Here is a 27,693-nt window from a genome sequence, read left to right as displayed (position 1 = left end):
AGCCTTCTGTCAATCCCTCCACATCTCTGGATCTCAGTCTCCTTGTCTGTTACAGAGGGTGACTAATTCCTCTAACATTTATTTATTGAGCACCTGCCAGGGCCAGCACTGATCTAGACAGAAGAGAAACAGTGGGAACAGAATATAACAACCCCTGCCCTGATCACACCCTGGTGTAGGATGGGGCTGTTCCACTCAATGACTCCGGCAACTATGGGTCTGTGTGGGGTCACAGGGTCTTCAGGGATTCCCCCTCCTATGTGTGCTACAGGCAGCTTGGGAACTGGTGTCCAGCGACCTACTTGGATACCCATTGTGTCTATAGAAAAATCCCCATCATGGTCCTTAGCCCCGTGTCTGCACTGTTCCACACCCTCAGTCCTCCTGTTGCTACCAGGTCCCTTTCCCTTCCCCAGAAACTGCCGCCCTGTGAGACCAAGCCGGTGAGCCTCCAGGAGATTGTGGCAACCCAGCAGAATGGTTGTGTGAAGAGCGTGGCCGAGGCCTCTGAGCTGACGCTGGGCCCTGCCTGCCCCCACCATATCCCTGTACAGGTGGAGCAGGATGAGGAGCTGGCCACCACCAGTCTGGACCACTGCACCATTGAGATCAGTGAGCTTGAGACCAATGTCTGAGCCTGCAGGGCTGCCGGGACCAGGCAAGGCCCGGGGGCCAGGAGCCAGGGGAGGAACTTAATGCGCAGCTCACAGGGGTCATGCTCTCACATTCTTCCCACACCGAGGGACTGGAATTAGCTCTGCTGGTGGAAAATGGGCTATCAGAGAGGGGAAGGCACATATGGGAACCCCAGCAAAGACAGCAAAGGCCTTCAGAGCCCAAGCCCTAGCTGTGACCACTTCTGCCATGTGAGCCTACAAGAGCACCAGGCAGGGATGATTGTCCCTGCTTCTGGGTGACAGGTTTGAGACTTTGAGAACTGAAAACACTTACTCAAGATCTCAAGCAAGCAATGTCAGCACCAGGAAGCTAACTCAAGTCTTTCAGGGCTTGGCCACTCCCTCTTGGAGGACAGGATGGCCCTCTTCCAACTTATGAAGACAAAATAACAATGTCCTGGTTTCTGCCCCAGCTGTGTCCAGGTTCAGGCCAGTCCCCTACCCCACCCTAGAGCATGTGGCCTCAGTTAATCAGCTCTCCTCAAGGGCAGGCCCAACTCAGAGCCGGACCCACCGCCTTCCAGGGGCCACAGCCTGCCCTGTCCCTGCCCATCAGTCTCACAAAGCTCATCTCATGTGGAGACATATGTCTTCTGTAGGGTTGGAAGCCCTCACGGGCACATTCAGGCCAGCCTCTCAGGGGATGGGTGAGTCAGGCCAGGCCCCAGGGAGGGAAGTTCTGCCTGGGGTGCTTGGATCAATGGCACCCAGGGTCAGAACTCCCCAAAGGCCTTTGTGGCAAAGTGGAGTCAGAGTCCTTATCCCTTTCTGTGTTTGTAAATTCAGGATAACTAAATAAAGGTGTTTTGCTTTTCAAGTCTTACAGACTTAGAGAACACACTGAGCAGCACTTCTTTGCTGGGCTAACACAGGCTGTCAGAATGCAGATAAGCTGTCTTGGTGGCCATGGTGAAGACAGGCCTGTCTGAACTATCACATGCAAAAAACAGTGCAAAACAGCTTTGCCCAGGGGCCCATCTCAACAGGCGTCTGTGGCAGGGCCTCATTCCGGGGGCTACAGTGCACAGATGTCTCTGCCCTGACCACAGGCAGGGCCCTGATATCCATCCCCATAAAAGGGACAAATTTCCTCAGCCAGTCTTGCTCCCTTTGCTGCATGCTTTGCCTTAGAGAGGGGACATGCTGCAGGACACTTCTAGATACCTCTCATTCTCCTGTTGCAGGGTGGTTCCAGGAGACCTGAAGGGCACACAAAAGGGCCCTGGCCACATAGTCTGTTCTAGATGTGTGACAGGGATAAGATACAGCTCTGGGGTCTGCAAAGGTCTTACACCATGATGCCCCTAAAGACACTGGGATCTGGGAAGGGGACAAGCTTGACCTTGACCTGGAGAGTTCAGAGGGCACCTGCTCCCACCCCAACTCCTGAACCACCTCCATTCTTCTCCCAGGATCCCAGTCGGAGGAAGAAGGGCCTCTACCCCAGGACCCCTCCCACTGCAGGGCTGGGGGCTTAGGGCCCACCAGGAGCCACCCTCCTTTGTTAGGGCCTAGCCCTAACAAAGTCAGGAAAAGTCAGGTGTCAAGTTGTTGGTCACTCCTACCTTTATGTGGACAGGGTTATTTGCATCTTGTCACATTCCTAAGACCCTTTGAGCAATGGAATCTGTCCCTCCCAGCTCTACAAGGCAGGAGTCCGCTCTTCAGCAGGCTTGACAGAATTCTTCTTATACACCCTAAGAAGCACGGAGGTCGCTACTTCCTGAGCATCAAAGTCCACTGTGTGGGGAGCTCTGCTCTCAGAGGTTTTCTTTATCTGCAGCTCCCCACCCTGGGCCTACCTCTGCCCCCATGGGAAGGCATGTCTATTACCTTTTGCCTGGGAAGGTCTGCAAAGACCAGGCCAAGTCAGGTCGACTCCCCCTTCTAGGCATGCCTTGACTGACCCCATCAGTCAGTATAAAGGCAACCCTCCAGGTGAGCCCTGAGTAGCAGGTCCTTTGCTCGATGTTCAGCTCCTGGGAATGCAGAGTGAACAGTGTGGCCCTACCTGCTGATTCCCACCCAGCTGAGGGCCCACACACACCTCTCCAGGCCTATTTACCTACCCCCAAGCCCCATCTCTCTGGCTCTTTGCCTGTGCGACTCCTTTGGGAATCCCAAGACCTGAACTTTGCCCTGATTCCTGCTGTTCTGGCCAGGGTGCTGAGGAGCACGTATAGGCTGCCCATCCATGCGGATGCCAGTCCAGTACATAGCTGGAAGCACACACAGATGCAGACATGGCTGCAAGGACAGGGATAATGCTTTTATATTAGATTTTCTGTAACAAGAAAAATCAACTTTGAGATTTTTATCACTTTTTTCCTTAAAAAAAAAAAAAAAAAAAAAAAAAAAAACCACTAAAAGCACCCAGAACTTCCCTGTAGGCCCAAAGATCAAGAGCGTCTCAGAGGCACAGCTGGGCCTTTTCTCCCGACCTTGCCTCCCTCCTGCCCCAAAGCTCCCTCAGTGGGGCTTGTCTGTCAGAAAGTGCCTGCGGCCTGACAGGGCAAGGCAGGAAAGGGCTCTCAGCAGGGTGACTGACCTAGCACCTGGGGTCAGGGGCAGAGTCATGGCAGAAGTCCAAAAGGCTCCTGTCCCGAAGGGGAGGAAAAGGAACAAAAGCCAGTTTTCGTGAGTTCCAGAAAGTAGAAGTACCCCACCACAGAGCAAGGAGATAAGCTGTGTCTTCTCCAGGGGACTGACGGACAGAGGACGAGGCAGATGGCAAGCTGTTCTGGCCAGTTCTGGCTGGGGGCAAGAGCTGTCAGTGCATGGGCCATGGGGGGCTGTTCACATGTGACATGTATATTTGTGTGTGTGTGTGTGTGTGTGTGTGTGTGTGTGTGTGTGTGGTGTAAACAGGAGGGAGTGGGCTCCCACGTGGGCCAGCTCCTTCCTGAGCCCGCATGACTCAGAGAGCAGGCATGGCAGCAGTGGTGGGCCTGGGACAGAGAGCGCGATGGTTTGGAGGGTGATGTGCAGCAGCTGGCTTTGTGTGTGGCCGAGCTGTGTGTGTGGGTGTGATGTGGTGTCTGCACGTGCCGGGGTGTGAGGCACACTGCAGGAAGGGGCAGGGATATGAAACTGCGTTCAGCCTGTAGCGTGGAGGATGCCCCTGTGGCTCAGTGCTGGGCGTGTCCATGGGAACGTGGCAGAGTCGGGGCTCACAGGGCACAGGCATGTGCTGCAGAAGGGAGTCCGGTGGTCCATTGTCCTGCAGAACATGTAGGAGAGGTCAGGGGCCAGCCCAGGACAATCAGCCTGGGAGAGGGGGACTAGAGGTTAGAAGATCCTGCTTGAGGAACTCTGGGAAGGTCAGCCTCCTATGAGTGGGGAGAGCGAGTCACCCCTGAAAGCCTGGAGCCAGAGGGAGCTGTCCATGCCAATGTGGGCAGGAGAGACTTTGGGTCCCACTGGTCATTCCCTAGGATTTTCCCCAGGGTCCTCTTGAAATGACCTGACTATGGCCAAAGGGAGCAGATTCTCTCTCTTACCTTAAGATTCCACAGTCCTCCTTATGAGGACCAGAGAGTCCTCACTGAATGGCCAGTCACCCCTGTTGCTGATCACTGGCTCTATATGAAGACAATGCTTCCAGAGAAGGGTTTCCACCTCCATACCTGGCCCCAAGAGTAGGGCCAGGGACTCTGGAGCAAGGGCTCTGGGCCTGCACCTTCACATTCAGACAGCCCTGCCAGTCCCTCTTCCCTCTATCAGCTGCGACCCACCCCTTCCCCACTCCCTCTGTCATCTACCCAGGGCTGCCGCCATCCATCAATAGCCTTGCATGTTCCTCTCTGTCCCAGGCCCTGCCTTACTGTGACCCAGCAGCCCCCTCCCATGGCCAGACCCTGGTCCTGTGACCTCCGCATGACTCACTCCCAAATCTTAACTAACCTCTGATGTCTCCTCTGACTACCTGCCTCTCCTTCCAGCCACCCACTGTCGCCGTACCCAGGCTCCAACACCCCCCTGGGTGTCTATGCATAATAACTCCTGCCATCTCCACCTCCTTCCCTACCTGGCCTGACCCTCAGGACCCATGACTTCAGCCATCCTCTTATTAACACACTCTCCTTCCGTGTTCCTTGCCCTCCTGGTCCCACCCCCTTGGCCAAAACTCAGTCGTGGATGATCCAACTGTCCATCTTCTCCACACCCTGTGGTCAGCTAAGCACCCTGCTGCATGGAGAAGGCGGAAGGTTGAACCCCTCCACTGCATATGCAGCCACTGCTCTCAGCCCGCCCGTGACTGCAGCCACCTGGGAATCATGGCCTCCTGGGGTTCACGGTGCCCTCACAGCCACTCTTCTCAGTATCACACCCCTCACCCTCAGCCACACCAGCTCCATTCCCAAAGGAGCAGCAAGTGAAACGAGCCCTTCCTGAGCTCACGTGCACCCCACTACCGACCCACATCTCTTCACACCAGATGTCTTGAGAGAGTGTCTGCACTCCTAGATCCACTCCCGTTTTACCCTGTAGTCACTTGCCACAAAGTCACAGATGACTCCATGTGGACAAGTCCAGTGGCTCCCTCAGCCTCTCAGCAGTACTGGCATGGCAGGGTCCCCCACTTCTGGAGAAGCCTGTGTCTGTATGAATCATGCATGCACATGTGTGTCCACATGCAAGGGCCTATGTGCATGGGTCACACAGGTACACACGTGTGAATGTGATTATTATTATTACATGGTCTGTGCCTCTGAATGTGTCATGGAATACGCGTGTGTGTCTGTGTGCATGTGCATGCCATGCATGTTGTGTGTGTGCTTTGTGAATGTGTGCACATGTTTAGACATGGGTGTGTCCACTGGTATATGTATGCTGATGAACAGGCATGCATTTGTGTGCATGTGCATGGGTGCAGGTGCCTGGGTTACGTGCATGTACAAACCCCACCCCCACCCCTGTGCCTGCTGGTCTGTGGTTCCCACCTCCTTCCCTGATGCTCCATGTCAGCCTCCTCTGCAGGCCCCTTACTTGCCCACCCTGGGCAAGGCCCCAGCCACCTGCAACTTCAGTGCCTATCTCAAAGTTAAAAAAGGCTGGATCCCCATCTCTAGCCTAGACTTCACTCCTGAGCCTCAGGCCCTGTGTCCAGTTCACTCCTGGGTGGCTGCCATCACACCACCTATCACTCTGGACTTAGAATCCCCTGGCAGTGGCTGGCCTCCATGGGCTTGATGTCATACCCCAACCTCTCACCCAGGCCTGCTGCACCCCTATCTGCAAAATGAGCACATAGGTTTGCAAAACAAAGGGATCAAACAGAGGACAGAGAATGAAGAATGGACAAAGACAGTCTAGACTGGGTAGGAACTGGAAAGCAAAGTGAGGAGAGGCCACCTACCTAGTCCAGATCTGTGTCATTCTGTCACTATCTCCTGTCCTCTTCCTCCTCTTCCTCCTCCTCCTCCTCCTCCTCCTCTTCCTCTTTATCCAAGTGGCCACGATTCTTGGAAACATCACCAAACTCAAAGTTGCCTTCAATATCCAAGACCTGCAGGTGCTTCAGCCTCCGGAAAGCACTTTCCACCACGGAGCCCACAGCCAGCTTGTTAAACCTGGTAAGTCATTCGTGCAGGGGTCAGTATAGGAGCCCAGCTCTGGGATCCCTCCCCGCTATCTACCGTGGAAGGTAAAAGAGGAGGGAATGGGTCTGCTAGAAGATGACACATCAAGTTGAAAAGGCCTGAGGTGGGGAAGTATCAGCTGTTCAGGGCAGCAAGTGTATGGGGGCAGGGAATGGCACTGGGCTGGTCATCCATAAAGTAAGAATTCTCCCTCTGCGCACACGCTCACTACCATTTTGGGAGTGGCAGACCTGGGAATGCCTCTCTGCCCGCCCTCCTGCACTAAGCCCAAAGCCTGGGCTGGCACATGGGCAAAGCCATGGCTGAACTGAGCCAGGGCCACACTGGGGCCATGGGAAGCCGAGGCTCTGATCTCAGGTGCCCTATACTCTCTGCACCTCAGCCCCACAGTAGAAGCCTAAGCACAAGTCACCCCCTAATGTCACCAAGCTCTGGGCCTTCTGCTCTACCTCTGTCATTTCCAATCTGATTGGAGGGTTGGGATTGGGGTGTGGGAGGTGGTGGGAAGAACTACACTGGCTCTGGATGGAAGTGCCCATGTCATCCAGGAGCTGGGCCCTCTGAATCCCTCCAAACCCTGGACCAACATCCCTAGAGCCCAGCGAGGACCTGGATGTCCACGAAGTGGCTCTGAGGCCCAGGACCAGTCTGGCTGACTGTGGATAGAGCAGTCACCTGTGCTCTCTGGACCTTAATTTTTTCTGCAATAAATCAGGAAGATGCTGTTAACATCAGTAACACCCATGTGCATTGCCTTTTAAAGTTTCCAAAGTCCGTTTATGAAGCACATCAGGCCTGGCCAGGACTGTCCCCACCCTTCGGGGCTGAGACAGCAGAGACTCATGCGGTTCTGTGATGTATCCAGGGTCCCACGGACAGGCAGCAGTGGAACGTGGCTCTGCACACTGATCTTTTTCTATGAGCTGCTCCCATGTGTCTCAATTGTCTGGCTGGAGCTGGGTAGGTGCCAAGGGGTGTATGCAGGGGCAAGGAGGACTTCCTACCTGAGAAAGATCCCCTTGAGGTTGGGTGTGGAGTCAAAGGCATTGGCAGGCACGGTGCTAATCTTATTGTTCTGCAGGTACAGGTACTCGAGCGACTTGGGGAGCCCCTCAGGGATTTCTGTGAGCTGATTCCCAGCGATATCCAGCAGCTGCAGAGGTGACCATGGGAGTCAGGGATTCCCACCTGTGCAAAGCACTTAGCTTACAAAACTCCCACCAAACCTCCAGCCTATCTAAATCTAATGATAAACCTGTTAAGGAGAGGAGTCTATAATTATCTCCATTTTCCAGGTAGGGAAACAGAAGTTCAGAGAGGTTAGGGGATCTATCTCAGGGCACATAGCCTTTAAGAGGCTGGAACCTGTTGTGCCTGACTCCAAACCCTTGCTCTAATTAATATAGGCCCTACCTAGCCCCTCTGCCTTCACACATGAAGTCATAGCCAAGATGTTTGGGTGTCACAGTCCTTACTTCTTAACACACTTGTCACTCACATCATACTGAAGATCTATAGGATAGGTAGGGGCCAGGGGTCCTCCAGTCTTTGAATTTTGCCCCACTGGCCCTGGATGGCACATGGGTGGGGCTGCTCATTTGTGGACATCAGGGGCCACTTGTACAGGGATCCAGAGCAAGGGTGTGAGGCCTGCAGTGATCCTGGTACAACAGCCAGGCCTCAGGCTGGTCAGACTCAGAGTTATCAAGTGCCAGAGGCCCACAGCCAGGGAAGCAGGAATGGGTTTACCCAGAAGAGGAACATACCTGCAGTGGGCAGGAGGCTGGCATGTGCTGTTGTGGCCACCCTCACTGCCCCTCAGGCTGTCATGCACCTTCACCAGACCCACACACTGTGCGGCCACAGAACAGGACCCCAAGACCTCCAAGCTTCCTCCCTCACCCTGAGGCCAACCTCAGGGTCAAAAAATGGGGCCATAAATCCAGACAGCTAGGCATGTTGGCATCAGGATTCCAGGGGAGCATGAGCTGCATGTACTTTAGGGTGCTTCAGTTACCTCCCCCACCCTCAGGGCCCCTGCTTTCCACTGTTCCCAAAGAACTCAGTAATCTCTGCATGTCTCCACTTCAGCCACTTCCTCATGAATCCCAAACATCCTGTGCCCACAGGTTCAGGGGACATGGACTCCACTGAGACATTGTGTCCACCTTCACGAAGCCAGACCAGCTGTGGAGATGGACCCAAACTCTGAGAAGGATAACCCAGTGGAATTGGCTGTGATAGGGAGTCCAGGGGAGGACTGACCCAGCTTCAGGCCAGGGAGAGCTCTCCAGGGTGGGCTCTGAGGCAGCAAGAGCAGCTGCCTGAGAAATATCACAGTGTGAGGAAAAGTCCTCTGCCCACCAGACATCCCTGGCTGAGCTCCCCCGGGGCCCAGTAAGGCAGCTGACCTGCCATGGGTGATAGAGGGGAAGGGGACTTCCTAGAGGGGCAATGTCCTAGTTGAGTCTTAGGTGTGTGCTCCAGATAGACAGTAATGGCCTTCCATCTGTCTTATCCCCCATAGGTCCCCAGTTCTGGAACTCTGTCTGGAACATAGTAGGGGCTACATCTAGGCAGGTGGAATGGATGAATGACTGAGTAGTCATCACTAATGAGCAGCGAGGAGAAGGTACTTCCAGCAGAGGAGCAAATGTGCACTGGGAACAGGAGCAGAGCAGGTCCTGAAAACCACGGCCAGGAGTCTGTCCTGGACCCCCACATGGTCATGGGGAGCTATGTAAGGGCAGGAGTATGAAAGGGCATGTTTTCTACTATACCCTTGAATATTGAAGTGATAAGCTCTTGGGGAGCTGGGGCCTGGGGAAAGGGTAGGGTGGCCTGGCCTGGAGTGTGGGCAGTAGGGTTAGAGAGAAGAGGACAGACGGGGATAGTGGTAGCACCGCAAAGTGAGGTGCTGGTAGGCAGCCAGTAGGGCAGAAGGGGATGCCAAGGGCAGCTTCCAGGTTTCACTGGATGGATGCCATCCTGTCCCTTAAGCGAGTTGGAAAATGCAGCAGGAGGAATGGATTATGGAGGAGAAGACACAGGCTCTGGCTCCTCAAGAGCAAGCTCCTAAGGGACAGTCAAGAGGAGCAGCACACATGGCTAGATCCTAGTGTCTGGCACTCAGCAGGGCATTCTGGGTGAGGTGAGACCCCAGCTGACCTGCAAGATCAGCTGACTGGAACACCCCACCCTGCTCTGCCTCAGGGCTCCCCCAACCTCTCCCTTGCATCCTGTTCAGACAGCAAGTCCTATGGAGTTGGATAGATCATCTAGTCATCCCTCCACAGGCAGTGACCACAAGCCCACACCTGCTGCTTATCTGAGATGGAAGGGCAGGCAAGGGAAGCAAGCAGAGGACCTGAGGTCCCCAGGGACCAGGCTTATAAAGAAAAACAAAATGAAAGAAGGCCTCCCAAGGAGATGGGCACCTGAGCAGAGCCCTGAGAAAGGAGCAGACAATGTCTTGGGGAGAAGGGACAGCAATATGGAGGTCCTGAGCCTCCAGGGCAAGGTCTGGTTGTGAATGGGCTCTGGTAGGGTAGCAGGGGGCTGTGGCCAGTTCAGGGGGAAACCACCCAGCATTTCAGTAGCACCTCCCTGGTTCTGCAGTAAATTTTCATTTTTGCCTATATTTGCTAAGTTGGGAGGTTTCACCTGTTACACAAAGAAGCCTGTTCATGTACCCAGACATCCCCGACTCTGACCATATGGCCACAGCAGCCATGCCCACTGGCCATCCCAGAATGCCTTGGGCAGACTCCCCTACCCCTAGCACTATGCACTATGGTGAGGTGAGCCCACAACATGGGCTACACCCTCCCAGCCCAAGCCCAGCCTTCTCCAAGAACCCACTGCTGTACCTGCAGAGGGTGAGCTGGACTTTCCCAAGTTACCTCAACTGCCTCCATGTGGTCCTGTGGGCCTCCCTCCTGCAGGCATGAGCTCCTACTTCCACAGCCCTTAAACCTATAACTAACTACCTGTGGTGAGCCTGACCTGGACATCCCAGACAGACACTTCTACACTCTGCTCAAAGTGGGCCGGGCTGACCTAGGCATGCTAGTCATGTCCTCTGCATGGCCACTTCCCTGTTAAGACCCAGCCTCAACCTACCTTTTCTCCCCAACAGATACCCAAAGGTAAATGAGCTCAGTCTGGCTATACCAGAGGATCCTCCCTCATGGCCCAGCCCTCACCATATCCCACAGATAAATGGGTTCAGGGCAGCCATACCAGTAGCACCCCACAGGCATGGCCCAGCCCTCCTTACCTGCAGATGGGCAAGGTCCACCCAAGCACGGGGGCCTAGGGCGCGGCTGCGTAGTCGGTTGCCAGTGAGGTAGAGCTCCCGCAGTTGGGCCATTCCTGCCAGTGCCCCACGTGCCAGGGCAGCCAGCTCATTGCGCTTGACCTTCAGCACATGTACGTTGCGGGGCAGGCCAGGTGGCAGTGTGTGCAGGCGATTGCCCGATAGGTCAAGTGAGCGCAGGAGGCGCAGCTTGCGGAAGGCGTCGCGGTGCATCTGCGGGCTGGTGATGCGGTTGTAGCTGAGGTTGAGCTCCTCCAGGAAGTAGGTGGTAGCAAAGTCTTCCCGGCCGATGCCGGTGATCTGGTTGTGCAGGATCATGAGGGTGCGCACGCGGCGGGGCAGGCCGCTGGGCACACGCTCCAGGGCGTTGTTATACAGGTGCACGGTGTGCAGTCGCTTGAGGCCCTGGAACGCCAACGGGTGGATACCGTCCGCCTGCAGCTGGTTGCTGTGCAGCAGCAGGTACTCAAGGCTGCGGATGGGGGTCAGCACGTCGGCGTCCACACTCCGGATAACGTTCTTCTCCAGGTGCAACAGGACCAGGCTCCGTGGCAGTCCGGCAGGGACCCGTGTCAAGTTGTTGCTGGACAGATCCAGGTATTCCAGGCTGGAGAGCTTCCTGGGGGAGGAAGGGAATTAGAACGCTTGGCAGGAACCCACATCTGCTTGGTCCCACTGTTATTCCCAAGGGAGGTGTTGGGTGGGGGGAGGGGTGCAGTCTCTAATTCACCTCAGTGTAGGAAGGATCTGGGCAAGGTTTTTATTACACGAGAGCTTATTTGAAGACCACAGTCGAACTTTATGTTAGCTTTTTGTGGCTACCCCGGGTCCCCAAAAATGAAAATATATTTGCCTTCAACATTAATGTTCAGGTATGTATTTGGTACCAATAAGCCAGTCTCCTCCAACATTTCCTGAATCCCTGCCACCTTGGCAACCCTTACCTGTACATATCAACTATTCTTGGGGACAGCATTGTTAACAGAGGCACCCACCTTACAGATCCTTCCTTCTCCAGGGGAAGTGGCCAGGGAAGATGAGCAAGGGATGCATGACAGTGCCTGGCTAGGGTTGGGCCCCGGGAGGAGCTTGCTGGATGCTGAGGATGTGTGAGAGGGGGACCCACCAGAAGGTCTCATTGTCCAGGCCCTCATCAGTCAGGTAGTTGTTCTGCAGATACAGCTCTCGCAGGTTGCTCAGCTCGCTGAAGACCCCAGGGGGGATCTTCTCCAGCTTGTTGTTCTAGCGGGTGGAAAGGTAGGGAGGGAAGCATGAGGGAGACACAAGGGGCTGGAGCAGGGCCTCAGGATGCGGTGTGGAGAGGGGCTTTGAGGTGCCACCAGGAGGAGACTCAGACCTGGAGCAGCTGGGTGTGTGCTGACAGCCCCATGCACAACCTGCACCAAAGGTCAGGTGCCCAGGTATCTCCCTGCTTTCCCACAGTGCCCTGTGATCATTGTGTGCCCACAGACCATAACCTCACTTGGCAGTGCTGTACCACATGGGCCAGCCCTTCTGTAGGTTTCTGCTCTCATGCCCCAGCTGTGGGGTCTGTTCTTCCCCCTCCCTGCTTTCTCCCCTCCTCACCTTGAGGTGCAGCTTATACAGGGCAGGTGGCAGGTGCTTAGGCACATGGCGTAGGAAGTTGCTGGACAGGATGAGGATCTCGACATTGCTGGAACCATTGAACATGCTATCCGGTAGCCCTGCATCCGCTAGCTTGTTGTTGTGCAGATACACAGACCTAGGGGTCAAGGCACAGTCTTCACCCTGCCTGAGGGGACCCTAGGCCAACTTCCCAGTGAGGCTTCAAACTTTGCTAAGGCTGGGAGCAGGGTCCAGAGAGCTCTCCTCCCATCTTAACCCAAGGATGCAGTTAAAGAGCCTCAAAACTCACTGCACAATTATGCACCAGGGACCAGAAGGGTCAGCACCCCACTAGAAATTGTCTCATAAGTTAGTGGCAGAAGTATGGCTTCCTGACCCCCAGCCTAGGCACCTACATACCCATGCTGGGGATATTTGCTCCTCCTAACGCAGCTCCAGTACAGGGCCATTCTGCCTGCTGGAAGGGACTGCCCTCCACCCTGTCCCCACAATTCCCACACACAGTGTTCTCTGCCTCACTCCCTGGACCACGTCTTCCTCATCCTTTAGGTCCATCCTTTTGGATCCTGAGTTCCTCCAGCCCTTGGGTGTCCCTCCACCACAGCCCTGAGCTTGGGTCTTGATGCCCCACTACACAGCAAGTCCCTCTCAGGGTCCTGTCTGTGCCTCACACAGGAGGAACAGCTCTACCTCAGCCCTTCCTTTTGCACCTTGCCAAGTCTAGAACCATCACCCTCTGACCTCAAATTTGGCTTCTGGCCAAAGGTGAGCCCATAGATCTTAGTGAGATAGTTGGCAGCAAAGTCCACGCTGATCAGGGCATTCGGCAGGAATCGAGGAGCCAATGTCAGCTAAAAAGGGAAGAGTCAGTTGGAAAGACCAATGGAGGGCAGAGGCCGGCTCTGGGCCCCTTCAAATCCTCTGCAACCAGCACCATCTTTCTAAAGTGGAGACCTCTACCCCTCCCCAACAGAGCAAAACCAAAGTATCTCTGGCTCCCCAGTCCTCAGCTTGGCAGTCAAGTCTCTGCCTGTCTGACAGCAGTTTCCAGTCTGTCCCCACCCTGTCCTCCTGGGCTCATCCTAGGTGGATGGAGGGGTAGAGGTGGGCAAGATTTTGAAGGTGACCCTGGCTGCCCTGAGGAGAAAGGGGAGGCAAATGAGGCGGAGGAGCATCCAGTGAGGGGTGGTGGCTGGTGCCTGAGCGAGGTCCAGGACCTGCGGAGGGCTGGACATGGGTGAGGGATGCCCAGGCTCTAGACGCCTCCTGATCTGTGGGCACAGCAGTGGTGCTGTGGGTTGGAGATGTTCTTCACCCAGATGAAAAGATGGAGGATTAATTTTGGGGCTGTGGGCAAGAAACAGTAGTTCCACTTCCTCTAGACACCTAGGGAAGATGTCAAAGGTGCAGGTGGACCTTTGAGTCTCAAGCCCCAGGAACGGAAAGGGCTGGAGACTACCACTGGACATGGCCAGAATGCAGATGGACGTCAGATCTTGGGAGGGAACAGATGCCTCCAGAGTGTTCAGAGAGAAGGGGCTAGAATAGGGCCTGGTGGGTACAACAAATATTTTGAGCTTAGCTCATGTTGACCCTTTGTTTCTTCTGTTTTGAAATGGGGTCCCACTCTGTTCCTCAGGCTAGTCTTGAACTCCTGGACTCAAGTGACACTCACATCCCACTTCCTGAGTGCTGGTACCATAGGTACACATCACTGCACCAGCTGCTGACCCTTCTTCTGCAGCGTCCTCCTCAGGACCTGTGACTGGAGTCTGACTACCCTTTATTGCCTCTCTCAATTACCATCTCCTCCAGGAAGCCCTCCAGGCACCCCCGCAGTGGGTCTCTTTCTTCTACACTTCTAGAGGCCTTAGTTTGTCTTCATTATCTGATACTCTGATGCCCTGGGTGGGGTCTCTCCCTCCCCGCCTCCAGGGTCATGTCTGAGCAGCCAGCCAGGAGGTAGCCTGGTAGAAGTTCATGGAACTTAGCAGAAGACAGCACCGGGAGGGCAGGGCAGTACACCCCATCCTCTAAGGCCCTCACCTTGTTGTTGGCCAGGTACAGGTAGTTGAGGTTGGTCAGATGTTCAAATGCCTCCTCCGGGAGCCCTTCAAAGGACAGGTCAGAGCCCTGGATGAAGGAGACGCTGCAGGGGAGCACGGGAGCCACCCCACCCTCAGCCCCACCCCCCACTTGCCTGGACAGGGAGACAGGCCCCTTGGGTCCCTTCCCAGTCAGTCCCAATAGGAGCTCCAGTCCGCTTTCTTTCTCCTTGCTCACGTGGTCCAAGCATAGGAGCACGCAGTTAAGTGTCTGCTGAGGGACACAGCCTGACCCTTTCAGCCATGAAAGAGTGTTCCCCTTGGGATGGCCACAGGTGTCAGAGCCTCTCTTCATACCCAGCCCCATCCACAGGTGGGAGGACAAGCTGGGACAGCCCCATGTAGGGCAATCCTGCCACTTCTGGGTCTTCCAGCCACCTGGCTTGCCTCTGCTCCTCTGACAGACGTCATGTCACTGGGAGCCCAGCCCCGCCAGGCCCTCTCCAGCCCTGAGGCCAGGCTCCAACACTCAGTTCCAAGCTCCAGGACCCCCAGATGCTGGGACTCGCCCAAGTTTTTAATGAGAGGGAACAGTTACATAAACTGTGGAGTGTCCCTCCATGGAATACCCTGCTGGTGTAACGAGCCAGCTAGCGAGAGCCGCGGCAACATGGGGAACCCCGCCAGGCGAACTGCCGGGGGTGAAGCGGGGCCGAGTATCTCATCTGAAGCAGGAGTTCAGCGATGAATTTAAAACCACTAGGGAAAAAAAGACTGGACAGAGAGATGGCTGTACAACTACCTGCGCTTACTAGAACCCATCAAATCGTACCTTTAAGCTGGCTTCATCTTATGGTATATAAATCACCCCTCAATAAAGCTGTTTTAAAATTGGAAAGAAATATACCAAAACGTTGATCATGATTAATTTCAAAGTGGCAGAACTGCGTGTGGGGTTTTTCTCTTTCCATTTTTATTTTCTAAGTTTTCTATCCTAATCACATGCTGTTTCTGTCATCAGAAAAAAAATACAGCGTGAGGTTGGACAGCTCTCTGTTTTGTTTTTGACTGCTCTTTGATTCTAAGGCCCCTGTGAATGGAAAAGTCTATGACAAGGTCTTGGGAAGCTTGGCTGCTCTGAAGCCCCACTCCTGACCCATGTCCCAGGTCCCAGACTTTTGGGCAACATCAGGGAGCCCCAGGAACATGTGGAGCCCATCCCTACACAGCCCCACTACCAACCCAGCCCAGCCCTACTCCCCCACACTCAGGATCTGCAGGGCCAAGCTTTCCCCATGGACACCTGGCACCATTCAGGCCCCTGAGTCCCCACCTGGTATCCCACGGCTCTGGTGACCCCTCACCTCGGGAAGTCAGGCGGTTGTTCTGGAGGTTCAGAGTCTCCAGTCGCTGGAGGCGAGAGAGCTCCTCAGGGTAGATTTTCTCCAGCTGATTGTTCTAGAAGAAGGGGTTGAGGAGGCAGGATCAGCCTGGAGGGGCCTGCCTGGGGCTCCTGTGCCTATTCTTAGTCCTAGTCCTGGGAGCCAGTTCCTCTCTTGGGCACCTGTCTTGGCAGACAGAACCTGGGTGCTGGCTCATATGGGCACTAGGGGCAGAGAATGTGTAAGTCCTTTAAGGAACCCACAGGTTTGGGTAGGGATGTACCTGAGTGGTAAAGCATGTGCTTAGCATGCATTAAGACTCCAATTCCAAGTCTGGGGTCAGGGGGCAGGGGGAAGGAGCCCACAGACAGACATCTACAGGCAGTTGTTTATGCTTGGTGGGCTGTCTGTCTTCTAGACTTGCCCCCTGGGTATTTCCACTTGGTAACAGGCATCCATAGCTGTTCCCCAAGCAACCAACTTTGCTTCCCTTTCCAAGCCCCGTGGTCCCCACTCCTCTTAGAACACTCATTGTGGTGATTTACCACCTCCCCAGCCTCCCTAAGTTGAACTGGAGCTGCTTTAGCAGGCTGCTCTGGGCGCCACAGTGTGAGTTCTTTTTGTTTGATTTCTCTGTTTAGGTCTCTGCCTTGCCCACGGATTGTGAGTGCCTAAGGGCAGGGCATGTCCAAGTCCTCTGTGCCCAGCACCCCACACAGGACCAGAGGTGTAGAGCAGGAACCCAGGAGATAGTCTATATGTGAATGAGTAAGTGAACCTATGTTAAGAGTTGTCCTCAACTTGTCCCTTCCTCTCACTGACCACCCTCACCCAGACCCCACAGCTGCCACCAGGGTGGTGTGACCATGGGATGGGTCATTTTCCCTCTCTGGACCTGATCTCCTCTGGAAGTGGGTATGACAGCCCCCATTCCAGAATTACTGGGCCACAAAGACCATTCCAGATGAATCTGAGTCTACCCAGTGTGGAAGGCCAGGCCCACTTCTCAAGGTTCCAAAATCTAGCCAGCACACCTGCAGAGACAAGGTCTCTGTGTTCTGTACCCCTGAGTACTCCAATTGGGTCTACCTGGCTCTGATCGCCTGGCCCTGTGATGGTGACTGCATTGCTCTGTGCAGAGGGTCAGTCGCTAGGCAGGCTCATGTCATTGTGAGACCCTGACTCTGTGCACTGGGCCTCAGCTAGACTCCTCAGCAAATAAGCAGGCTGTACCATCTCAGTGCTCTGTGGTCAGGACATCAGGAGAGTGTCACATGAGTGGGCCAGGACTCTACAAGTCTAATCTGCCTTGTTCCCTGAATCTGGGGATGGGGAGTCAATGGAGGGCCTCCCTGGTGATCACTGGCACATCAGCCTCACCTGCAGGGACAGATGGTTGGTGTGCTCAGGCAGGTCCCCGGGGAACTCACGCAGGTCGATGCCACCACAGTCCACAACACCCTCCTGGGAGCAGGCACAGTCTCGGGGACAGTCAATAGTGGCTGGGCCGGGCCCTGGCTCCTCGGGGCTCAGGACCAGCACAGGTTCCTCGTCCACAAATTCATTCTCCTCAGGACTCAGACTGTGGGTGCTGCTTCGGTCAAACATCGGGGCCCTCACTGCAAGCACAGGTCCCAGATGCAGCTGTGGTGGCAACAGCAGCAGGAGCAGCAGCGCCCTGCTCTGGGCCATGGTGCCTGTGGGAGGGGCTGAGTCAGGCTTTCCTTGGTGCCAGAGCTGACTTTACCTGTCAGATACACTGGGCACAAGGCTTGGGCCCTCAAAAGACATGACACGATGGGTCCTGCTTTGGTACAAGGCAGGTCCCACTCTGGTCCCCATTCTTGGCACCCCACTATTCTGCTGCCCTTCCCTCCCTACCCAGCCTCCATCAAGGCTGCCCTCCAGAGGGTTGGGGTGATGAAGCCTTGTCCTCAGGCAGGTCTGCAAAAACTTCCACGGCCCTCAGCAGGTTGGGTCCTGAGGAATCTGTATCCCCATCTCACAGAAAAGATGAAGCAGGATCTGAACTCTGCTGAGCTCCTGCTGCCCTGGCACAAGTAGTGTGGGTGACCACCATCGACCTTCCAGCAGTCACAAGCCATGGTGAGCCAGCACGAGTAACTGCATCCTACAGCTTCAGCTAGCCATTCAGGATCTTTGGGACTTGACCCTGCCTCGCGCACAACCATCCCAGTGACACAGAACTATGTGGTATTTCCCCCTCCAGGCCTTTATACACGCTGTGCCTTCTGCCCAGAATGCCCTGCCCCTCCCGGGCAATCAGTAACTTCTTTTCCAAGAACCAACTCTAATGCCATGATGAGGGGGAGATTCCAAGATGGTCCAGGGCTTAGCACTAGTTGACTTGGGTTGTGTCTTTGTCATCCCTGGGGCTGTGAGCAACTCCCAGTGTCTGGTATAGGCCAAGCACAAAGCCTGGCACAGAGGAGGCCTCAGTGACGGGAACTGCTGCTGCCCTGTGACCTCCCACATCCCATTCCTGGTGTTCACCTGCTTGGCTGCCCTCACTAGAGCCCGATGGGTTCACACAGCTGTTGCCATATCCAGGAGGTCACTCCCCAGCACGGTCCCCTGTTGCAGCAAGGGAGGGGGGGTGCAGATTGAGGAAGATGCTGGTATGCCACTGTCCCAGCAGCCCCTGGCCTGGGCTTGGCTCAGGTCTGGGTTGCTGAGTCCTCCTTAAAAGAACCCACTTAGACAACGTCTCTGGGATGTGGTAAGTTGTGTCAGGTGGTAGACGGGAACACGGACCCTAGTCTGAGTCCCACCTGTACCACTTAGTGGCTTGGACCTCACTGATTTGCCACTTCCTCACTGTACCACACAGATATACATCTGAACTCAGGCTTCTATGAGGTGTCAGTAAAATAACAGAGACCTGGCACCTGTCACATGGTGAGGAGCTGCCATTGCTATGTACTGAGTGGCACAGTGACCTGCCTCAATAAATGGGCAGGGGGTATGGGCACAAATGTCTAGGCCTCAGCACATCCAAGCTGAGGGCCAGGTCCCAAGTCTGCTTAGGTCACATGGACCTGTGAGTCAAGGAGACCGGCTGCCCCCACCTCTTCTCTCTCCTCATAACTCTTCCCTCCTGGGCCTCATCCTCCAGGGACCCCTTTATGCAGCCACCCCAGACTGGAGCATGGTAGCCACAGCATATGGTCCCAGTGAGACTCTCCCATCACAACATTAGGGTTATTAGGGTCTGACTAGACACCCGGCCTGTTTGGGAAACAGAGCTTGTCATTCATACAAGTGACAAAGTGGGCTCTGCAGTCACAAAACCAGGGCTGTGATCTCAGCTCTGGTCCTTACCTGCTGTGTGACTTCAGGCAAGTTTTGAAACAGTCTAAACCTCAGCTTCTCATCTGTCTTTGAATGATAACAGAAGGGCCATTATGGGGAGACTGAGAGGGGTCAATGGGAGGCATGCACTGCACACAGTAAGTGCTCAATGAACATTAGCTCTTCCTACCATTACTCATATGCTCCACAGTGCGGTTCACTCCCAGCCACAACACTGCCCACTCCAGAATCCCCTGCTCCTCCATTTCCTCGTCTAGACCTCACCTGGGCTTTGTGCTCCAGACAAGCCCACCTTCTCTCAGAGACACTGCAGACACTCTAGCCACCTACAAAATCCAGCCCTGTGGTCGCTCAGGATTTCAGATACAGCTTTGCATTCCTCATTGGCTCAGCCAATTCTCCAAGGTGAGGTTTGTCTGCACCTAGCCTGGCACTGGACACTGGGGACACAGGTGAAGTAGATAAGGTCCCTGCCCTCCTTCTGGAGGGAGCAATGCACCCCACTTACCAATAACTACTTCCCACCTAGATTGGGGTGACAGCGTGAAGGGGTCCCTCAGAGGACAGACCCTCGAAGAAAAAAGTGTGAGGAGAGAGAAGCAGGGTGGCAGCCAGGCCTCGTTCACCCGTAGGTCTACATGGCTAGGCTGAGTTGGGTCCCAGTTCCTGACAGGCAGAGAACAAGGGAGCCCAGCATGCACACAGCTCCTGGACTCCAGAGATCAGCAGGCGGCAGTGAGCGACACCTTCCAGGTGCCATGCTCACCCTGCCACCCCTCTGCTGCCCCAGTATCTTCACCACATGCCCGTCTGCAGACTGCCATTCCCCGGCACAATGTAAACCCTACAGCTGGCTCCATAGCCTTCAGCCCAGCAGCTGTCAGCGCTAGACTGAGGCTAGCCTCCCCTCTTTGCTGTCTGACACCACTACAGACAGGGTCCCTCCCTGAGAGTGGGGTGTTGGGGCCAAGCCTGGGCCCCAAATTCAGAGCAGGAGGCCAGGGACAAAGGATCTAGGGGAAGGTGCTCAGGTGCCACATATCTTGTACACTCACTAGACAGGCTGGTCTTTCTCCCTCACCTTCAGTTTGTATCTAAAAAATCTGTGAATTACATCTACTCAAATACTTATTTTGTATTAACATTCTGAACCATACTGAACATGTTTCCATCACCTCACAGATCAGGGGGCTGAGGTCCATGGTGGTCTGTCATTGTAACAGCTGTTAAGTGGCTGAACTGAGCTCCCTGCCCAGGTCTTTGGGGCTGTCCTGTGCTGCTCTGCCTGGGACAAGCCCAGCTGGGTGCAGCCTCCTCCCCTTAAGAGGCTCACACTGTCTACTGTGGTAGCCACTTGCCACATGTGACACTTGAAATATGGCTAGTCTAAACTGAGATGTGCCGTAGGTTTAAAATGTAGTATACTTCAAACGTGTTGCAAAAAAGAATGTAATCAATATAATATATGTAATTTCACATTTATTTTTATACTGATTACAGGATAATACTTTGGACATAGTAAACAAAATTGCCTATTTCATTTTACTTTTTTAATGTGGCTTCTAGAAAATTTTGCATTGTATCTGTGGCTTATATTTCTATTAGATAGTGCTGGTATAGAGCATTATGTGTAAACTGAGTCTGAAAATCCCAGTGTCATCAGAGGCCTGATGGAGGGAAGCTTAAGAGAGCACAGGGGCCCAGGGGAAGCCTAATCTTGCCAGATATGGCTTCCTGGAAGTGAGGCCTGGTCTAGTCATTCTGCAGGATGAACATCAGGCCAATGGAAAATAATGCGAAGGAGGGGTCAGTGTGTGTGACCTGTGTGAGGCCTGGAGCAAGGGAGACCATGCTGTGAACTAGATCTACAAAGCTCACTAGACTGTCTGGTGACAAGTGGGGACTGGGAGTGATATGAGTGGAGACAGTGGACACATGTCTAGGCCAGGTAAGGCCAGAAAGTGTGAGCCTTATCTCTGGAAGATGGGCTGCAGTATGACAGGGGTGTGACAGGCAGGCTAGGGGTGGCCTGTGAGGCTGTGGATGGCACACGGGAGAGATAATGAGCCTGCTCTGGGCAGAGAGGAGGTGATGGGCTTCGGGGATGGAGAGGTGGGACTGGATTCTAGGGAGAGGTAGGAAGAACAGTCATGGCTTGAAGAGTGGTGGCCCCAGTGGCACCTCCCAAGTCCTCCAGCTTTCCAAGCCACACTGAGGACCACGGAAGCCTGGGCAGTCCAGCTCTACCACCTGATTTGCTGTGTGAGCTTGGGCGCATCACTGACCCATCTGAGTTTCAATTTTCCCATTTGCTCTTCTAAGAATGTTGAGCAAGATGAGCCCCAAGGCTCCTTCTGGGTGCCTGGCCACATGGGAAGAGCAGTGGAGAAGCAGACCCCTGGTCTCCAGGAGTGTAAAGTCTACCCGGGGAGGGACATCTCAAACCCTAAGAGCAGCGGAGCAGCTTCATCTATGGCAATCTCTTCCTCGGGTGGAGAACATTAGACACAGAGGGACACAGTCCACAACCTGACTGCCGGCTGAGCCTGGAGGTCTCACTTCACTGCTCTGAGCCTCTGTTTACAAGCTGAGGAAACAGAGAGGGAACTACTCATGAGGATTAAAGGAAAGGAGGGCCCTGCCTAATGCTGCACCAAGTAGGTCTGCCTTACACAGGGTTACTAGTATTGAGGAAGTAACTGACATGTGCTGCCAACCAGACTCAAGGCCAGAAGTGGGGGGTGGGCTTAAGGCAGAATTAGAAAAAAAGAGGGAAAGACCAGGGGGCAGATCCTGGGCCCCCAGCACCACCTTCTTCCTCACTCAAGGTAAATGTTCACTGATCACCTGCTCTGTGCTGAGCCACAGACAGCAACATCTTACTGATGCTGACGGAAATCCAGAAATCCGAGGACTAAAAGTCCACCTTCTTAGTTTGCAGGTACAGAACTCAAACACAAAGGGGATCCCACTACTGCCCATCCCCAGAAATCTCCTCCTCTGATGCCCCTGCTCTGGGGGACCTCTTTTGCTCCCTCAACTGGGTTAGGGTGCTCCCTGGTGCTCTCAAAGCACCCTGCCAGCTTGGTCCTTTGAAGCTCAGCAAAGCCTCCTCTGAATCCCCAGACATGGAGTGGCTACTCAGGAAATGTTCATTGAATAAATGAATTTGTGAAGGGCAGAATTGGAAAAGATTTGCAATATTATCTGGTCTGACTCCTTAGTTTACAGATTAGTATGATAAAAACAAGGCCAGGGCTAAAATTTGTCTTGAAGGTTGAGTAGGAGTTCTCCAAGCAATCAAAGGGAAAGGCACTCCCAGCAGATGAAAGGGCATGAGCAAAGACACTGAGTGGGGATGGGGGAAGAGGGAGGTGTGTTTAAGGAGGATAAATTCGGAATGGAAGCTGGGGCTAGGGTCATAGGTTTCCAAAAGCATCAGACACTATGCAAAAGTTTTGGTAATAGGGAGCCATCAAAGGTTCCAAACAGATGGTGGTCAGAGCTCTTACATATGACTCCACTAGGCCTAAAGTCTCCACAATTAGCAACTCCCTCCTTTCCCAAGATTCGGGCTGAAGGGACAAAGTATGCAAGATCTATGAAAACAGTCATGTGAATCTGACACTTCTTAACTTGCACTCTAAGCTAGGAGTAGACTGGGCCTTGGCCCCAGCAGTGGCCATAAGTGGGCAGGAATACCAGACCAGTCACAGGTCCTTGCCAGGACAGCCCACAGAGTGGGCTAAGTGGGGGGCTCTTCTACCTTGGAATGCTGTGAGCCAGGGGATCTGGTTGGGCGCCTCCTGACTGGCCTTGGCCTTCCAGAAGCAGAGCACAACTTCATCTTTCCTAATTGGTCCCAAACCAAAGGGCAAATGCTCAGGTCGGGTATACTTATCCCTATGCACTTTCAGACTACTGACCATCAGCAGTGGGCGCCGCATGCACGGGCCAGGCGCGGGCCCCTGGGGCAGTGCGTCCTTCTCTCCAGCTGTATAGGCTGCGGCTGCCTCCCAATCGCAGCCCCGAACGCTGCCAGAAGCACGCCGCCGCCACGTCCTTTTCCACCTGACGGCACGTCAGGTATTCCAACGCCTCGCTCTCAGGCCAGTTGTACTTCGGGAACCCACAACCTGGGGCTTCTGCTGCATTCGCAGTACGGTGCGGACCTCGCTCCTTGCCTTCCCCTCTCCCTGCCCCTACCTCTGTCCGGCTGTCCCAGCTAGGAATCAGCCGCCTAGACAGAACGGGTCTAGGACGCCAGCTGAGAGCTTTGGCTCCACTAATGCGCGGCGCCGGGCAGGCACAGCACAGGGGTGCGGAGCTGAGCCCCACGGTAGCACCCCGCAGAAGGCGCGCGGGGTGCGCCTCACCTGTCGATGTGCCCTAGAGGCATATCTCTGCCTCTTTCTGGGCCTCAGTTTCTCTGTAATAAGGCTGCAAGCTGGAGTCCCTGGGGAACCTGATGAATATCGTGAGGAGATGCGGGGATACTCTGGGCCCGGGTTTTCAATACAGGGATCCACACCTCCCCTCCAGTTCCACCTGCCCCCACATTCCCTGTCGCCCGCCTGCGTCCTTCCAGTACCCCCCTCCGCCCCATCCGCTCAGATTCTTTCCAGATGTGCGCAGCAGGAGGAGCCTGGGGTCTAGGACTAGCCTGGCCAGAGGAGAGAAAAGGCCCCTCCTTGCCCAGGTCGGGATCGCTCAGGAATAGCAACGGAAAGATCTCCGGCCATGCCCAGGGTGCAGGCTCCGACCCAGGGGCTCGATGCGGCGGCTCCTCCCCAGGCAGCTGTTGAGGCGTCCGGAGAAGGCAGGGAAGTCAGAGTCTGCTGCCCAGTCTCGCCCCCGGCCCCTGGCCCGCCCGCCGCCGGCGTCTGGTACCTGCTGCTCCCCGCGCGGTGCCGCGCCCCGCCGGCTGAACACGCTCTCCCGAGTCTCCGCTGCGCTCCGCGGGCGCGGACTCCTTCCATTCAAGTCGAGCCGTGCGCTCCGCGACGCAAGTTTTGTTGTGGGTTTTCTCCTCCCCGCCTCTCCCCCGCCCCCTCCCCGCGTGCATCTGCTGGACGCCGGCCTCCTCCGGACACAGGCGTAGGGTCCCCCCGGGCGCGGGAGGGGAGGGCCTGCACCCTCCGGCGCTGCGCTTGGCGGGGCCCTTCTTCCCGGGGAGACAGAGCCGCCTCACGGTCCCCTCCGCCCGGCGGGCCGCCGCACCACGCCCCCCCAGACCGGGAAGGCGGGGTGTCTAGCCCGCAACGCTTCCTCGTTCCCAGCCTTCCACGGTGGAACTCGACCCTCTTTAGGCCCCCGCACCTGAAAGTAGGGCCGGGAAGAGGGTTCCTTCCACTCAGTGGTTTCGAACGCAGCTTCTTGCTCATGACGGAGGAATTTGCGACCACTCCAGCTTGACTACCTTTTCATTCCCTCTCTGCCCTGGGGTCTCGGTCCGTGGCTAACCCTGCAGGCTCCTTCCCAGAAAAGTTCCCAGTCCTCTACACCACCCTCCGCCCCCACCCCCAAAGGCCCTGGGCCCACAATCCGGTGAACCCTGATGGTAAATTGGGCGGGAATAGGGTGCCGGCAGATCCCGGTCGCAGGAAGACAAGGGGGCGGGCGGTGTACAGTGAGCCCTCAGGGCACCACATTGCTCCCAGCAGCTGAAAACGTTTCCAAGTAAAGGAGCACTAACTACTAGCAGCTGAAGCAACACCGTAGGAGCCGGGGCTTCGGTGGTGGAAGGCAGTGGGGCTGGTTGGGGTGGTACTTGGCACCTCTGCTGTGGAACAAGCCTCTCCCTCATACCTACTCTGGCCTATGGGCGGGACACCTATAGCTGCCTCATTGGGCACTTGGGTAAATAAACCAAACGTGGGACCATTTATTCACATAAATTGCCTAGGCCCTGAAGGAATGAATGGCTCATGTAAAGATGCTCCAGACCTTTCACTCCTGCTGCTGCCCACAAGGGCATCCTGTTAATATATGCCGCGCGCATTACATGGATTACTCCGTCCTTCACAACCTTGCAAAGACCATTGTCTCCCGCATCCTACAAGGAAGGAGATGACCTCCCAAAGGACGAATGACTGAGAAAAATGACCACTAACTGGTAGACTGGGGAACAGCCCAAATCTACCCCTCTTCACTGCCCTGTCCATGGTGGAAACAGGCAGATGTGAGTAGGCAAGAATAGAGGCTGGACTTGAACCCACAGCTGTTTCCATTACACAAATAACTCAAGAACTTAGCAGAATGGGAAAAGGAAATATTTTGCCTTCTTTGGCCTCAAATTCCAGTCATCTCTGGGTTCAAACTTATGAGTTCATATGATTCACAGGACTGGACTGGGGCCAAAAGAGAGAGAGATACATCTGGTGTCTTCTGAACAATGAGCCTAGATTCATGTGCAGCTAAAAGAACAGGAGTCTATTGACTTGAATATCCATGAACTAAAATCTAGGACAATGAGAGCCAGGATATAATGAGTGCCCACAGCCTCTGTCTTAAATCTTAAGTATCCTGTCAATCCCAACGCAGGGGAAGGTATCTCTACATTTATAATTGCCAGGGCCGGGTGTTTGAGGATCAACCCCGTGGCACATCACTCATTGTTCTCCACTGCCCTCACTGAAAAAGGCTCTGCCAAGACAGTGCCCATGCTTTGTGGCTGTCTGGTGCTGTGGACACAGTTACATCATCTGTCCGAAGCACTGACCCTTTGAGGGTCTCTGGTGGGAAAATGGAGGCAATCCTGGTGCTCTAGAAACAAGTCCTCTAGCTTTTAGAAGGGTTGTAAAGATCTCAGTGGCTCAGGAGGCTGAGGCGAGAGGATGGCAAGTTTAAAGCCAGCCTCAGCAACTGAGCAAGACCCTCAAAATTAAAAATAATAATAAAAGGACTGGGGATGTGGCTCAGTGGCTAAGCACCCCTGGGTTCAATCCCTGGTCCAGAAAAAAAAAAGGGGGGGGGGGTGTAGGGGTTGTAAAGACAGTTGAGTTTTAAATTTAGGTTTCTTGAATCTACCTGCCGCTTCACTCCTTCATGCTGACCCCCAATTTCAGGTCCTGTTTGATATTACAGTAGTACATAGTATCATGCAAGCCTTGAATGTAGACCTGGGTTCAAATGAAAATAAAAATAGTACCTACACCTCACAGAATGTCTACATTGAATGGGAAGTTGCAAGTATGGAATTCTGTACAGCACCTGGCGCATGGTAAATGCTCCATAAATGACACCTATAATTATTACAGAACTATCATCCACACCTAATCAACATCCAGGAGACATTAAAATAGAAATGTCAAGTGGTAAGGATTTGAAACTTCGCCACTACCCAGGACAAGTGCCTTCTAACAAAACAGAAACAAAGAATACTCAGAAGGGAGGACAGATGGACACGGTAGAGACAGCTGGGGCTAAAGAACAGGAAGGTTCTCAAGGGGGTCTGATGAAGAAAAAGGGGAGAAAAGGAGCATTGAGCTGTTATACTTCATCATCAGAGAAGAAAATTACTTGTCTCACCTCAAGCTGAGGGCCCAAGACCTTTCCTTATTAATACTGAGCTATGACAGTGGCTTCATCAAATCACATGGTGTCATTTGGGCTGCAGGGATTCCATCTGATGAATCTTGATAAAAGACTCACCAAGGAACAAGCAGAGAATGATGGAAAAGCCACAGGTAAAGTCTCTGGACTCTGACAATATCTATTCAAACTCTTCATTATTGGACTTTTCTTGACATATTATATTTTTTAACTGTCTTCTAATGGATTGAGTCCTCCAGGGCAAGAACCTCATTTCCTATAACGTGAGGTCTCCTTTCTAGCCCTAAAAAACATCTGTCACAACGATGTTTGTAGGTAGATCACGATATCCCCTAAGATGTCCACACCTTAATCCTAGAACCTTTGCATGTGTTATATGATACCAAGGATTTAGGAGCTGTAATTAAGACTACAGATCCCCCTCTCCAGTGCTAAAGATCAAACCCAGTGCCTCACACATGCTAGGCAAGCGCTGAACCACTGAGCTACAGCCCAATCCAAGGTTATGGGTCTGAAAATAGGGAGTTTGCCATGGATTTTCCAGATTTGCCGAGTCTAATCATGTGAGCTATTAAAAACAGAGGCATGTCTCTGGCTGGAGGTGGGAGAGATGAGGAAAGGGAGGTCAGAGAAATTTGAAATGTGAGACAGACTTGACTAGCTCTAATGAAGGGGCCATGAGCCAGGGAATGAGACAGCTCTAGAAGCTGCAACACTCTCAGGCTGCCTGCAAGGCTGCAGGGACTTCAGTCCTATGGAGTGTGGTACTGAGTTCTGCCCAAATCCCAAATAAGCCCAGGAGCACGTTTTCCTCCAAAGTCCCAGATGGAAGCCCAGGGTAGAAATATCTCCACTTCAGCCTTGAGAAAGAGCCACAACACAGAAACCAGTTGAACACAACTAGACTTCTAAGCATGGTGCCATTATTGCCCCTTATTTTAGGATGCATGCTCAGGGAGGATTTGAAACCTGCTTCGGTGGCCTGGCTAGTGAGCACTTGGGACCGGGTTCAAACTTCGGTCTTCAGATTCCAACTTCAGTGAGCATGGTCTTCAATGCTGCAGCTAGGCTTCTGTGGCTTGAAGATTATAACACCTTAGGCCAAATAAAAACTGACTGCAAAAAATGACGAAAACAAGCCAAAGACACACACACACACACACACACACACAC

The 27,693-nt window shown here is 54.1% G+C and overlaps 2 protein-coding genes across 4 annotated transcripts in view; one reads left to right on the top strand and one right to left on the bottom strand.

Annotated features, from left to right (window-relative positions):
• The window catches only part of SLC1A7 (solute carrier family 1 member 7), a 43,949-nt gene extending 40,419 nt beyond the window's left edge, over nucleotides 1-3,530 (top strand). The window contains exon 11 of the mRNA XM_079142470.1: nucleotides 417-3,530. Within this exon, the coding sequence (XP_078998596.1) occupies nucleotides 417-635 (219 nt within the window). The 3' untranslated portion in view covers nucleotides 636-3,530. The remainder of the gene's footprint in view (nucleotides 1-416) is intronic.
• Nucleotides 2,926-24,143, bottom strand: PODN (podocan). Of its 3 annotated transcripts, XM_079142181.1 has the most exons (12): nucleotides 23,857-23,992; nucleotides 19,231-19,406; nucleotides 17,014-17,330; nucleotides 15,616-15,709; nucleotides 14,253-14,317; nucleotides 12,948-13,057; nucleotides 12,186-12,342; nucleotides 11,725-11,840; nucleotides 10,560-11,217; nucleotides 7,285-7,433; nucleotides 6,037-6,250; nucleotides 2,926-3,897 (listed from the first exon to the last, which is right to left on the bottom strand). In XM_079142181.1, the coding sequence occupies exons 3-11, from the start codon at nucleotides 17,323-17,325 to the stop codon at nucleotides 6,064-6,066; spliced, it is 1,848 nt and encodes a 615-aa protein (XP_078998307.1). In that variant the 5' UTR covers nucleotides 17,326-17,330; nucleotides 19,231-19,406; nucleotides 23,857-23,992; the 3' UTR covers nucleotides 2,926-3,897; nucleotides 6,037-6,063. The 3 variants fall into 3 exon arrangements, with proteins under 3 accessions (XP_078998307.1, XP_078998305.1, XP_078998306.1); XM_079142179.1 differs by lacking the exon at nucleotides 19,231-19,406 and having other exon boundaries at nucleotides 23,857-24,137; XM_079142180.1 differs by lacking the exons at nucleotides 2,926-3,897; nucleotides 19,231-19,406 and having other exon boundaries at nucleotides 6,062-6,250; nucleotides 7,285-7,468; nucleotides 23,857-24,143.
• Between the last annotated feature and the right edge of the window lie 3,550 nt (nucleotides 24,144-27,693).

This window comes from Sciurus vulgaris (genome assembly GCF_902686455.1).
Source record: "Sciurus vulgaris genome assembly, chromosome: 1".
In the NCBI taxonomy this organism is placed as follows: domain Eukaryota; kingdom Metazoa; phylum Chordata; class Mammalia; order Rodentia; family Sciuridae; genus Sciurus; species Sciurus vulgaris.
Note: the sequence above shows the minus strand (reverse complement) of the source record. Positions and strands in the feature narration are given on the sequence as shown.